The 14,182-nt window shown below is 42.6% G+C and overlaps 1 protein-coding gene across 1 annotated transcript in view; it reads right to left on the reverse strand.

The window, feature by feature from the left end:
• Window positions 1–451: 451 nt before the first annotated feature.
• The window catches only part of TP53BP1 (tumor protein p53 binding protein 1), a gene marked incomplete at its 5' end in the record, with an annotated part of 14,131 nt that continues 400 nt past the window's right edge, over window positions 452–14,182 (reverse strand). Inside the window, 14 exons of the mRNA XM_010288767.1 lie at window positions 452–797; window positions 1,434–1,579; window positions 2,443–2,642; window positions 3,646–3,740; window positions 4,325–4,537; window positions 5,123–5,326; window positions 5,829–6,020; window positions 6,152–6,573; window positions 6,829–7,005; window positions 7,339–7,631; window positions 8,917–9,069; window positions 10,074–10,572; window positions 11,725–11,817; window positions 13,016–13,073. Coding sequence (XP_010287069.1) covers window positions 610–797; window positions 1,434–1,579; window positions 2,443–2,642; window positions 3,646–3,740; window positions 4,325–4,537; window positions 5,123–5,326; window positions 5,829–6,020; window positions 6,152–6,573; window positions 6,829–7,005; window positions 7,339–7,631; window positions 8,917–9,069; window positions 10,074–10,572; window positions 11,725–11,817; window positions 13,016–13,073 — 2,933 coding nt within the window. The remainder of the gene's footprint in view (window positions 798–1,433; window positions 1,580–2,442; window positions 2,643–3,645; window positions 3,741–4,324; window positions 4,538–5,122; window positions 5,327–5,828; window positions 6,021–6,151; window positions 6,574–6,828; window positions 7,006–7,338; window positions 7,632–8,916; window positions 9,070–10,073; window positions 10,573–11,724; window positions 11,818–13,015; window positions 13,074–14,182) is intronic.

The following is a 14,182-nucleotide window of genomic DNA, read 5'->3' on the forward strand; positions in this document are numbered from 1 at the left end:
GCAGTTGAGTTGTCCTAGGTGCCTGTGTCTATATCCCTATTTAGGCAGTGCCAGTCTGCACTAAGACAGGTTGATACCTATGTAGTCACAACAGGAAAAAAAAGAACAGCAGCCAAAACAAAATGCCACTCTGTCCTAGAAATTCTTACCAGTCACTTCAGCAACACCTTGATGAAATTAATGGAGGAGTACACAACATGCTATTCTTCCAACAAACAAGTGCTGCTGCCTGAACTTGGTCACAGGGTATTCACTTCAGTAAATACAGGCTGCCCATTGAGAATACCTTTCCCTTCCTTTACAATTGACTTTGCATGGAGGTCAGCCTTTACTGAAAGTAGAATATTAGTGCTATTCAGCTCAGAAAAATGTAAGCATTTCTTTTCTGTCTGCCCTCCTCTGAAGGCACAGCCCTGGAATAAATTTAGATAAATGAGGAATCCCAGCAGCTACCACAAGAGATCAAACATTTATTTCATCATAAAAGTCCAGTAGATAAAACTATATACAGTAATCCATGCACACTGTCCAATTACACAAACATTTAAAACCTGATTAAAACACAGTCTGCACAACAGTGGGACAGCACTAAACAACTAAAGTTTTAGTTTAGTGGGGGACATAGTCATGTTTATATTTTGGATGCTTGTTGTAGCCTACTCTCTCCCCAGCAATAAGGCTCTGGATCACCCACTCTTGTGAGACAACAGGCAGCCGTAAAGCTTCTGCACACTTCAAGACACCAGCTGGGCAGGAAAAATCAGTCACCACCACGTCATAAACACCCAAAGCAATATCTGTACAGGAGGAAAGACAGGCATCTGTCAGGTGAAAAAAAAGAAGGATCTCTGCAGCAGCACATCAGTGTGTTTCACTGCTATGACTCTCTCTTCCATGTCCTCTCATTCCTAGCCAGTGAATTCTCTTTGTAGAAATTAAGACATGCTCTACAGAAACTCCGCACCTTGCAAATACAAGATTCCCTCTAGTCCAGATAGAAGGTAACAGAAAACCAACAGCCAACATTACAGGCAGGACTAGATAACCATGAGTCCTGACTTCAGGCTGTGACTACTAGGGCCTACATCCCATATGGAGAGGGAGACAGTTGAATTCAGAAGGACAAGGAAGCACAATTTTAGTGGCCTACAGAAGGCCCAGGAGCAGCTCTTGCCTATTTCCCCATTTCAACATAGGCTGGAAACTGATGGCTTGTGTACTGAATTGCTGCAGCATCTCCTTCTCTGGGAGGCAGGTCTGCTAGATGTAGTTCTCTAGATTACATTCAAGCAGAGAGCTAGTGTCTACACTTTGCCTTCCTTTATGCTTATAGACAACCTTGTAAGTCATTCTAAATGGTTTTAAACCATATTAGAGACCACAGTGGCATAGGATTCCCAACTACTAGGCCTGAGAAACTGGCCAACGAGTACCTTTGTTGTGAGCATTTGCGTAATGCTGTTTAACAGATGCTGCTCCCCCCGTCATAAGGATTTCAGACCACAGGTCCAGGAAGTTCTGCTGCTGGTCTGACACCAGGAGAACCTTCAGGTTATGGAATGGGTTTTCTCGTGGGTGCCTGTAGAATAAGGAAGAGAAATGCAGACTGCTAAGAATATCCAGTAGTCTGAGACTTTATTTGAGGACCATTTTATTTCTTCTAGTCACCTGATTGGCTCCCATATTGGTTCCTTGAATACCTTGTATACAATGACCTGCTTTCTTACCACCCCTCCTGCAATACTTGGAACAATTATCCTTTGTTTATAGATTGTAAACCAGAGCTAGACAACATTGGTGGTGTGTGTGTGCAGCAGCCTAAATACAAAGTTAGGCTAAGCTTCTCCTTAATCCTGAATGATCTTTTCTGTGCACATCCAAAAATGCCCCCACTTTGACAGGGATGAGCAGGCAGGTATCAGTCTCCTGCCCCAAAGCCCACAGATATTTCCAAACTGTTTTTCTCCATCCCTGCACCTTTTGCCTGAGGAGTCTGACCTGACAATTGGTCTCTCAGAACAGACCTACTGGATTAGACTCCATAGGAAATGCAGAAGCTGGCTTCAAAACGTACCAAAGGAAAAGGAAATTGCAGTAGTATTCTCTCCTTTATCCATTTCAGAGCAATTAGAGAAGTCAGCCAAGTGTGTGGGAAGCCTTGCCTGAATTCAGTCTTCCTCATGAGGAGACTGACATCTTTCTTACTTCCCAGGAGACTGTCTTTTTTGTGTATATGGCACCAAAATGTACCTTGGCATTAGAGTTCACTGTAAATCCAAGGAAAGAGATGGAAATGCTGCTCCTAGATGGAAGGGAAAGCATGGGGAGCAGTACTAGGGACACCTTCAGTACTTGTAGTATTCAAGAACCTCCCAAGCATAACAATTCTCTCTGATTAAATCCTCCATATCTGGACTCGGATCATGGTTATTTGTCACTTACCATTCTAGCAATTTTTGCTCCTGGAGGCTATAACCAGCTGGCAAAAGGTAATTCCGATAATTTTGAAGCTGGTTAGCATGACAGCTATCATGGACCCATATATGAGACACACAAGGGATCCCTCTGGCAAGGCACAGCAAGTATTTCCGAGTTCGACAATGCTGATCCGCAATTAAAAGACACTGATATGCTGCATTACACTTCAGGGGAGATAAAAAGACATGTAAACAGGAGACAATGCTTGCAAAAAACCCCAGAAGTTATCCTGCTGCTGAATATTTTAAAGAAGAAAACAGTTGAAACCCTGATTTTCAGAGCCATATTATGTGAAAGGTGAATTAGATAAAACAGATTCTGAAATCAGGAGTACCTGTAATAATCACCTATTCCAAGCCATGCAGTTCACAGGCAAAAACTCTGCCTAGCAGTTTTTGTATCATAACCATTTCTTCCAGTTCAGACGAATGAGATTCATCTTTTAGTTGGAGACTCAGAAAGTCACTAGAGAAGACTCTGCAGCCTCAGGCAAGATGCTCCAAGAACAATTTACCCACTCTATTAAAAATCTAAATTTAAGTAAAAGTGACACTAAATGAAATTAGTTGTCCAAAGTAGATCTGGTAAGTGAAGAGAGAAAAGCTCTAAGTGTTCCAAGGCACAGACCTGTAGTGAGACTACATCTGGAGTACTGCATCCACTCCTAGGTTCCACAGTACAACAAAAAAACAAGACATACTGGAGCAGGCTTAGACAAGGGTCACTAAGGTATCTAGGCATTGGAACATCTGACATACAAGAAGAGGCTGAGAGCACTGAGCTTGTTTAAGCTCAAGAAGGGAAGGTTTGGGTGGTCTTATCAATGCATATTCGTGACTGATAGGAGGGTGTACAAAAGATGGTGCCAGACTCTTCTCAGTCTTATCCACTAAAAGGACAAGAGGCAACAGGTACAAACTGAAATACAGGAAATCACATTTAATTTTTCTTTTTTTTTTTAAATGTGGTCAAACACAGGATCTAGTTGCCCAGAGAAGTTGTGGAGTTTCCATCCTTGAGCACACTCAAAACCCAACTGGGACAAGGACCTAAGCAATCTGCCCTATTTGATTGTGCTTTCATCAGGGAGGTTGGATGAGCTATAGAAATTCCTTCCAATCTCAACTATTCTGTGACTATCATTCTAGATAGTAAGTGAGCCCTTACCTGGGTTTCATTGAAGTCTTCCAGGATATATCCAGCTCCTGCTCGCAGCTGCTGTGCTATGTAATGTTTGTCATATGGAGTCATCTCTAAAAATTCTACAGCAGAAACAGAAAGGTCAACTTCTGGCTACAATCTATTTGCTTATGTCCATACACTCCTCCATCTACAGAGCCCACATCCATTCCAGTAAGGGACCCCAGCCTTCCTCCCAAGAATATCTAGAGAAAACTGCTGGAAGAGTCAAAAAAAAAAAAAAAAAAAAAAAAGGGTGGGCAGCAGAAAGGGAAGCCCAGCATTGGCCAAACTAGCCAAGGCCAACCCTAACAAAGGCGAACTGGAGCAACTCATTCATGCTTTCAACTCCTATGTTTCCCAGCACTATCCCTCATCTCTCAAAACCTCCTTCTCATATTATACTATTCTGAGACTGCTGATCTGACGTAATTTTCACACTATTCTTAACTTGGTGAACAGCCCTATGATCATCATTGAGGTTTGCCACATTTCAGGCTGTAAATTCTCTAAAATAAAGACTGAATCTTAGGTCCCTTCTGCAAAGGATTAAAGACCAAAAGGGTAGAACAAGCACTCACACAAATGCCTGATGAGACAGCATCCAGCATTTTTCCTAAAGCCACAGCATTCCACTTGGAAATGCAATGGGTAAGATTTGCCTCACCTTCTTCCTCCTCACTACTCCCTGTGGGACCATCTGATGGCTTCTGGTGATTGACCAATTTGTCACTGGCTGTTGCCATGGTGAGGAGAAAGGCATAACCCAAGAAGAGGGTCTTATTGTGGGGCAAGGGTCCATGATGGTCCTCCAGTACTGGGGTATCTACAGCATCTACACCTTCACAGGTGCTGACAAACTCTCCGGCTCTCACAGCCCCTGCAGAGAGACACAAGCACCATGAGTATCACAAGTCAGGTTCAGCACAAAGACCCTGGGTAAGACTCGGGATATGTTCAACTTCAGTTATTTTACTGGAGGAGACAGAGGGAGGCAGGATTGGGTTAGGATTACACTAGGATAGGTAGGGATCTTTTACCCTTCAGGTTGCAAAGAATCTTCAAATCAAAACCTGAATGACTAATGGGACAATGTTCACCAGTCTATCAACATCTGGAAACAACACTTACTGCTGTGAAGGGTCCCTTTAACAGCTAGGCATTTCAGGACTGACTAAACAGGTAAGAAAAAAGATAAGAAAGGAGAGAGGCAAATCACAACGTTAAGGTCAGAACATTTCTGAAAGGCAGAACTGAAAAGATGGCAGGTAAGTAACACAGACTATGCTAAAAATATCTCCAGCTGCTGAATGCATCCAGGAAGAATCAGTCTGAAATCCTGCAGGGCAAACAAGCAATCTCATCTACTTTTTGCTTATGGGAAGGGGAAAAATCAATTACAGAAATACCAGGGAGGGAAAAAATATTTGAATGCAAGTTTAAGAGCAGAAAATAAGGTTCTCACCAGGCTTTATCATTGCTGACTTGCGGCCACGTTTAGCTGGGGATCTCTCATCTTCAGAAGCAACGAGTTTCCTTTTCCCAGATAGTGTGCCTGGTGGGATGCGTGGACTCTCCTGCCCTTTACGAGTGGGAGTTGTGCTGCTGCTGGAAGTGCTGGGAGAACCAAGGTTACTGCGTCGCTTCCGCTTCCCTTCCACAAGATTATCTGCAACATAGTATGCAGAGATTAGTCACTGGCTGTCACCTAACTCCACGACCTTTCACCCTACCTGTATGAACAGATGTGGCTAAACTTAATAGTAGATAGAAGGTAGACACTACCACCCTCTGACAGAGAAGAGCAAGAAAAAAAAACATGTCTCGCTTGTGTATCTTTCTTCTCAAGCCCTGTACCCTGCCTGTCTCTTTTCCTCCCAGCACTGCCAAAGGGTTTGTATCACAGCAGCCATCCAGCAAGTGTAAACGAGTACAGCAAGCATCACTGTCTAGAAGCAGGCCACTCTCCACAAACCAGTCAATACCACTAAGTCTCTGAGCAAGACACAAACAAAAAAAGTGTCTCAAACACCACATTATAAAGTACCAAAAGCATTGCTGAATACCCAGAAAGATTTAAACATGGGTAATTCAGGTCAGGAACTAGAAGCATCTAAAAGGCACAAGACGCAGAACAGTATAGCGAGCAGCTCAACAGCAGCTCCCCTTACCAAGACTGATGTCAGCTGCTTTGGTCAGGGGGGTGACAGGTTCATAAGGACCTAGCCCAAACTGCTCCCGGAGCTTATTTCCTTGTTCCAGAGACAGGATAACAGCCATTCGTTTGTACCACTTCCTCTGGCCTTCCTTTTCAATGCAATAGTATAGCTCTCCAGACTCCTTCCGGTGTCCCTTCACCACACCTGACAAGACAGAAAATGACACCCATTAACCAACTATACCCAGGCTTCTCATCCTCCTGGACAAGCACTCATCCTCCATTGCATTCAACAACTCAGAAAACCCAAGGATGGAGCTCAAGCACGGCTCTTACCTGCACTAAAGTATTCATCCTCCGAGAGTGCAGTCACCTCAGTCTCCAGTGGGATAGGATCACAGAGTAAAATATCTTTTCCTAGCACATCACATTCATATCCATCATCAAAGAGCAGCTTGTACTTTCCTGCCCCAACATCTTGGGTAATCATCCCGGAATAGAAGTACCCATTTGAGGACCACTTTGCTACAACCCTGAGGCCCACAAAGCTGCTCCCAGAGGATGAGTCTGCACAGTCCGAAGGACCAGTCACCACTTGTAATGGGATTTCTGGAGAGTCACTTCGACGTAAGGCACAGAAGCCAGAAGCATCAGATTTCTCCCCTCCCTCTGGCAGGCGAAGTGAATGAGTAAATGATTTCTCCTCAGGTGATGCTGTAGTTGAGAGATCCTCCACACCTGGCAGTCCAGCTAAATCTCTGTAGAGAAGAGAAAAGCAGTCCCAGTACAAAAAAAAAAAAACCAACACAGAAAAGCACTCCAGAAGGAAAAAAGAGAAAAGCACTCCCATAAGGATCAGGAAAAACAGTTACTAAACAAAGAATACTTGGCCAAGATATCTGCAGCTGCTACATGCTATCACCAAAAACTAGCTCCTGAAACATTCAGTACTCCTTTTTCTCTGTCGCATTAAGACAGCAGTTCCCCATTCTCGTCTCCTTTTTTCAGGGTACCTTGTTCCTGTTGTTCGAGATGGTGGGCGGCCTCTTCTTCCTCGCCCACGAGGTGTCACAGGTGCTCTGCCACCCTGACGAGTGCCAGGCATAGAGTCCTCCTCTTCCTCACAAGGCAGTGCTCCTGTCTGGCTAACTCTGAGCGGAGATGCTGGCTGACCAGCTGCTTTCCTAGGGCTAAGAGAATTTATGAGTTAACTGCTCTGAAAAGAGAAGCCAGCTCATTAGGATCCCCCCATTTTCTCTGTGATCTCACAAATGGTCAAGAAATCTGGCTCATCACTGCTAAACTGGCAAGAGTTCAGGCAAAGCAATGCTTCACAAGGAAACAAACTACTCCTTTATGAAGAACAGATGTGAAAGCAGATTATCTCCCTATTTCTGTTCATCAAGCCAGATCCATCCAGGAAAATTTTTGGTTTAGGGTCTACCCTGCTTCACACTCCACCCAAGCCAGCTGTTCACTTCTGCAAAAGGTCTGTTCTTCCTTTCCCAGGGCTCTGCACGTACCTTAATTTTCCTAAGACACCTCTGCCAATGGGTAAAGCAAACTCTCCAGTTTCTGTCCCACACACTTTCCCTTTGATAGCTGCAGTTCCTCGCCCTGAGCTGCTGCTGCTGCTGTGTGTGGCAGAGTGACCACTGCTTGCTCCACTGGATGTACGGTGGAGGCTTGAGGCCTTAGATGAGAAGGAGCTGACATCACCAAGGTCCCCTGAGGTCAGTGATGAGCCCACTGCAGTTCTGGAGGAGGATGTGTCAGTCTCACACTCCTGGCACTCTACGACAGGCTCCTCAGTTTCCTTAAGAGGGGGGGGGGGGAAAAAAAAAAAAAAAAGAAGAGGTTCATCAAAGGTGGTGCCCTTGCTAGATGGAAGCTCTACAATTACGAGGCAAAAGCGCAGACCAGTTGAAACTTAAGATAGCCAGGCACATTTGAGTCTGGACTGATCAATGGTGGACAGTGTGTCTCTCACTATAGGCCTGTAGTGCTCTATATAAAGAAGTCACACTAAGAAATCAGTCAACAGGACAGAGCTTGGTTGGTATCAAATTAGTCTGGCTTTGAATCATTCCCACCCTTTGAAAGTGCAACAAACACATGAGACACTAGCAGCCTTTGGTTACTAATAATCCAAGATCAGTTTCAGACAGGTGGTCATTATTTGGAGCCATTAAAGTTTTATGGATATAAAAATATGTATCTACAAAATAGTGATATCAAACGTTAGTAGATAAATTGGAAAAGGTTGTATGATTGTGCTTACACAACCTATGTAAGCACATTTCAGGAAACCTAGTTCTCTAATGTTACAATAAGCAATTTCATGTGTAGTATCAGGTGTGAAAGTATGAGCTTTGCACTGAACTAATTTATCCTTTTGTGTCATTACTCGTAACAACACAGCACAAGACTCATGTTATTTACCTTTATAGCAGAATAGCAGTAACATTTTATTGCTAGCAGGCTGATATGATTACTGTGCACATCAAATCAGCGTTTATCAGCTATCTTTTGAGACTCCCTATAGATTTTCTGATTAATGAAGGGACATAGATCAACACAAGTGTACTAACAATAGGCTTGTTTATTGTTCTCAAGTTTCATTTTGTAGACCTCTTACAGAATCTGTTCCACAGGACTCAAAAGAGTGTGGTTAAAAATGACACTGAGCTGCAAAACAGGCTAAACTACCTTACATAGCTCAATTTTACAGGCAGAAGTGATTTTTGCTTACTAGTAGAATTTCTGCCCATTCTGAAATCTCTCTATTCTGACAAAACCCCAAGAATTTTAAAGCAGTTGGAGACACATAGTAAAGTCTTTTGTTCAGTTCTTTGGGAAGAAAAAAAAGTCAGTGTGTCTTCAGAATACAGTAACAGGCATGAAATAAACCAGCAACAAATACACAGTTTTCACCATGTACTAAATGGCTAGATGTTTGCTCATAAAGAAAAGTTTGTCATCACAGCACGCTGACTTGTTCACTCAACTTGTTTTCTGCATCTACAACACATTTTCATTTTAGTTAATTTTATTTTTCAGCAAACTTGTCATCACGTTTAGCCCTGAAAACAGGAACTTACCTCAACCACTTTTCGTTCCACCTCTGCACCATTTATGTAGTAAACATCTGTTATAACACGCGTAACAACAGTGCGCACTTCTCGAATAGTTCGCATGTGGCGATGCTGAACTCGGCCTTTGGGTGGGTGAAGAAGGTTAAACTCCTCCTCTCCCTGTAATGAACAGGACAAATTAAAAACAAAACATACCACAATGAAAAGCAAATACTTTCTGGGTAGAGCCATCTCTGCAGTACAGTTTCTTCATACCATGTTCAGATACTGGGGTAGAGAACCTTTCAGCATCTTGTTACCAATGACATGCAACAGCACAAGAGACCCTAAACAAGGGAGAACTAAACACATTTTGCTGACAGGTAGAAAAAGGGAAATCATAGCATTCTATGGAGGAAACAGCAAACTTGCTTAGTGTGGCTTCTGATACTCTTTCATTCAGTGGACTCTCAGACATCTCACATCAATATTGCATTGCATATTTATGGCCCTGTTAATCTCCTATTTCCCAGAGGATGCACTACTCAATTCAAGTTTAGAAAAAATAAATCTTCTTTTCTTTGTGTTCATAAGAAAATGTACAAGTTGTAACCACAAAGCAGTGATTTTTTCTTGAGTCTCCAATACTTTCTGAAATACTAATCGTAAATTATTCATGTTGTTACAATGTTTCTCTGGAGGAGCTCTCCCATGGTGTGTTTATCCATTGACATTGGATGGCGTGGCAGAAAAAGCTGTCAGAAGTTGGTTGGTGCAAGACAGAAGGCATCAAACCCTTCACTCAAAATTTCATGCAACTCCCACCTCCATCCAACAAAAAGGGGAAATTTTTTTACAGTGTTAACTACATCTGGACACAAAAAAAAAAAAAAAAAAAAAAAAACCACAGGTCCCAAAACCAAATCACAAACAAACAAAACTTGTCATAGTTTTCCAGAAAATAAATACGGAAATATTTACTTCCCAAACTTATGCCATCCATTGAGTATTGCTACCTTAGCAGTTGTGTACAGCTGGTACAGGAAAGCGTGCGACATTAAGATTTTAAAGTGGTCTTTTGGCTTTTTTTCGACAGAGAACCTACTGTTAGTGAATTTACTGGCTGAAGGGATACTTTACTGTTCTAAAGCACTAAAATCAAAGACAGGCAGCCTTCATCCCACCTGACTGTGCAGAGAGTCTGTGTCCTCTCCAGAAGCGTTCACAAGCTTTTTGCCACTCTCCTCAGTTTGGACATTTGCATCTTGTCGCCCAGGTCTTTGCCCAGACATACTGGTTCCCACTTCCACCTGCCTACAGATTTCTTCTGATGTTTGTGTTGCTGTTGTAACAGTTGTTTGTGTAAAAAGACAGTCTGCTGTAGTTTGAATCCCTTTATTCTTAGTGTGTTCGCACCTCTCTTGGCTTTCATCAATTTTAACAGCCTTACTGGGTTTCTTCTGCATTCTTCTCCCTTCTGTCTGAGTGCTTACAATACCAGTCTCCACATATGCGCCATCCTCTGCACCAGAAGGTTGTTGATGGCAGTCCTGCGGCATCGTCTGAGGAATTAGGACCTGTCCACCACTGTCATCTGCCTTGTGTTGCTGGTACTGCCAACCACTGACATTTTTATGTACTTCAGCATCTTCTTGTGTGCCAGGAAAACTGAACAGATTCCCCCTGCAAACCAGTTATTTTACAGGTCAAAATTACTGATTAAAAAAGCAAGACAATTAATATGCTGCCACTCAAGTGAAAGCACTATAAAAAAAAACCAAACACCACCCTGGTAGTCATTCAATTGCTTCTTAAGATTGCACAGAACTCAGTGAGTCTCAAATTATAAAACAATCTTTCAACATCTCTCAAGTGATTCATGTGGTAGCAAGAAGAATGGCTGACACCTATAGAGAACTAGATGCTTCTCCAAACACTAATAAAGCAATCTATACTGCACATGTCAGACACCAACTATGCAACATGCTTTTGGAAGTCATGCCATCTTGAAGTTGCTACAGGCTGCTTCAGCACTTCATTGGCTTGAAACTGGTAATCACACCTAGCCAGAAGAGGCAGGAGCAGAAACATAAATACTGTCTAACGTTTTCATTAGAATTTGTCTGCTCCGTCAAAAGTGTTATCAGGTGCTATATGGGACTGTATAATGAGCCTTACTAGAAGTATAAGCTTGGCTTCCCTCATGTACTCGAGGACTTGAAGGAGTGACTCTTCCATTCTGTCTGTACATCACCCAGCACTGGCATTACAGTGTTTAGTGTAACTGTTCAATGCTCTTGAAATATAGGTTACTCTTTCTCTGTAGACCAAGACCTCACTGCCCCATCAGAAGATAGAATGGAAAACACTGAAGAAGCAGATTTCTATACCTGGTCCTCCAGCCAGCACCCTTATCACCATAAGATATGCAGCAGTACAGTACTTTTCAAAGCAACCAGAGACAGCAAAAATTGATGGGAGAACTTGAAAGAGAGACAATAGCAGAAACAACAACAAACACAATAGGTCAGAAGATCTTGGAACAGGAGAAAGAGAAGGTACTTAAACAGCTGTAAGTATTATCTCAGTTTGCTCAAGCCCCAGATTTTACTGAAGCATATTAGCCAGCTGGAATCACATCACCGCTCAGTCAAAAAGGTAAGTCTGATGACCATGTGAAATACAAACATACAGCACTTACTATACTTACCCCATTGTCCCCAACCTTCTAAGTCACCCAAAGACAATGACTTAGTGCAATTTCTTTGCTGTAGAAAATGCACATGTGCATATAAATCCAATCAGGACTGGCAGGCAAAGACTGTGAGGAGTTACCTAAATGGAGAAGTGGAAAGACCATGACCTCTGGCCTCATCCTCTCGACGAACTTCACAGACACGACTAAACACAGATGATGCTTTCTGGGAGCTAGCCGTGCAGATTTAAAACAAACAAACAAACAAACAAAAAAGCATCAGGGAGTGAGAAAATCCCCTAAACAGCAAAACAAGAGTTCTCTATCCCCTCGGGAAAGCAACAACTGGTACTGAGCTTGTTGACCTACACAGCCACAGAATGAGTGAGATGGTCAGTCTCAAAGGTCAAGAAACAAGTTGGAATGGCATAAGCATTTCTGTCATTTCTGCAGACACCCTAACAGCCAAGAGCAATGTAACAATTCCAGAAAACACAGTGTGGAAAACTGCAGCTCCATCAGAGCTCTACTACCTCTGGTACCCACCAGGGGACACAGACCATTTATGGCTTACTTCTCAGGATTTTCATGACACTGAAAAAATATTGGGAATGACAGTCATAAAGCAGATCCTGAGAGATCAAGTTTAACCAATACCTACAAAGGCAATCCATCCTCAGACACTGAGGAATGACTGCCACTCATCCTCAGCACTGAGGCATGATTACCATCCAGCATGCAATCCTGTGACAAGAGAGATACTGAGTTTATTTCAAAGTTTTCTCACTGCTCCAAACCATTATACTTCACTCAGATGACTACAGGTCACTAACATCTGATTCAGATTCTTATTAGTACTTACAAACCACACTGCCCATCCCCAAAAGCTAAAATCAAGAAATGCTAGGCATTAAATATGAGACTAAGATACATACCAATCAAAAGACCAAGGGAGTAACTTATGTTTTGGTCAACATGTTAAACTGTGATTTCAGTATGTCTGTGACCTGGTTATGTTTCTATCAGTTTCATATTAAAAAGAGAATTCTCCTTTAGAACTCTTCAGAGATTCTTTGCACAATAAGGAAAGAAAGCAGAAAACCATTTTGTATTTGAAATTTTAGAGGTGGATAGGGCAAACGCATTCCGGATTGTACAAGATGTGAATTTCTGCTTTGACTACAATCAGAAGGAGGCAAAATGTTGATGTTAGTAGAAAGCACAAAGCCTGTAGTGAAAGACCAGGTGGGGCACCCACCTTGACTATGTACTTAAAATCTGCTGCAAGAGTTAAAGAGTTAATGTGGCTGCTGCTAAAAGCGTTCCCTGTTTCTGTGTCTCATTTTTTTTTTTCCCCTGCTGCTGGTAACAAGCAGAAAAAGGATCTACCCAACCTTTATATTAACTCTGTACAGCAACAAGCCCAGTTACCTGGCAGCAGCCCCGGCAGCAGCAGGAGATACATCTTTCCTGTCACTGGCTGTAGGGTCTGAAACAAGAAGGAAGAGAAGAATGATTTCAGTGCCACCTGAACAGACTCTCCTGCCCCTTCCCAGCCCCCAACACTCAGCGAAGACAGACACTGAGTAACACCGGACAACGGGTGCCCAGGCTTCCCTACCCAATTTCTCATCACAAATCTGAGTTTCTGCAAGTTTTAGGTTATTAGACTAAATGTCACTGTTCTGATTAAAATGCTGTCAAACTTTTTTGTCCAGATTATACGTTTTAAATCTTTTCCCTCTCAATATAATCAAGCTCCGGTTCCTGTCCTATGACATTGCCACTATACACCACAATTTTTAGTCTGCTGGAAGTACCTTTCCTCCCAACAGAGGCCCCTCCTCTCCATCCTTGCTTAGAGCGTTGCAGAAACAGATGAACAAATTTAAGTGGCATTGCCCAAAAAGAAAAATGAGAAAAATTAGAGAGACTCAGTGACTGTCTCGGGGAATGCCACAAAGAGTTTTTAAGTTAGAGCTGAGATCTAGTAGGACCTGTATGTTTCAAGGTTTCATCCTCTTACTTTCCAAGCTGAATGGCAGGGACTCCTCACTCCCATCATTCACAGGGGTAACAAGGTTCATTCGTAGAGAGAGTTTTGCATCAGCCTCAGGAACCACACGAGAATCTCCTTTCTCGCACACTTCTGACACATCTGCTGATACCATTGCACTTTCCATGGTCCCCATTGTGCCCTCTGCTGTAACATCACTAGTTGCTATAGTGCTGTCTGGGCAACTATCATCCACTGAAAATAGGAAAACAAAAAAAAAGTACACCAAAAAGTAGCTACTGTCATTCACTCTGCTGGGGTTCAGGTCCTTGATCTGTTTTGAAGATGCTTCACTGCATGCACTATTAGCAATACTGCAGTAGTGGAAATTCCTATCTAGAGTTCTGACATGTCAAATTTCTGTAGCACAGGTATCATCCTTAGCTTGCGACATTTTACTATTACCCAAGCAGAAATACACCCTTTCATCTAGCAAAAGCAGGGTGCTGTTTTGTGAACCTAGCAGAGAAAGTCTCGCTAGAAGATGATGAATACTGGGAACAATCTTCTTTTAGTCTAAGCTCTTTCCCCACTCATGAGTG

This window comes from Phaethon lepturus, unplaced genomic scaffold, assembly GCF_000687285.1.
Source record: "Phaethon lepturus isolate BGI_N335 unplaced genomic scaffold, ASM68728v1 scaffold23280, whole genome shotgun sequence".
Lineage (NCBI taxonomy): Eukaryota > Metazoa > Chordata > Aves > Phaethontiformes > Phaethontidae > Phaethon > Phaethon lepturus.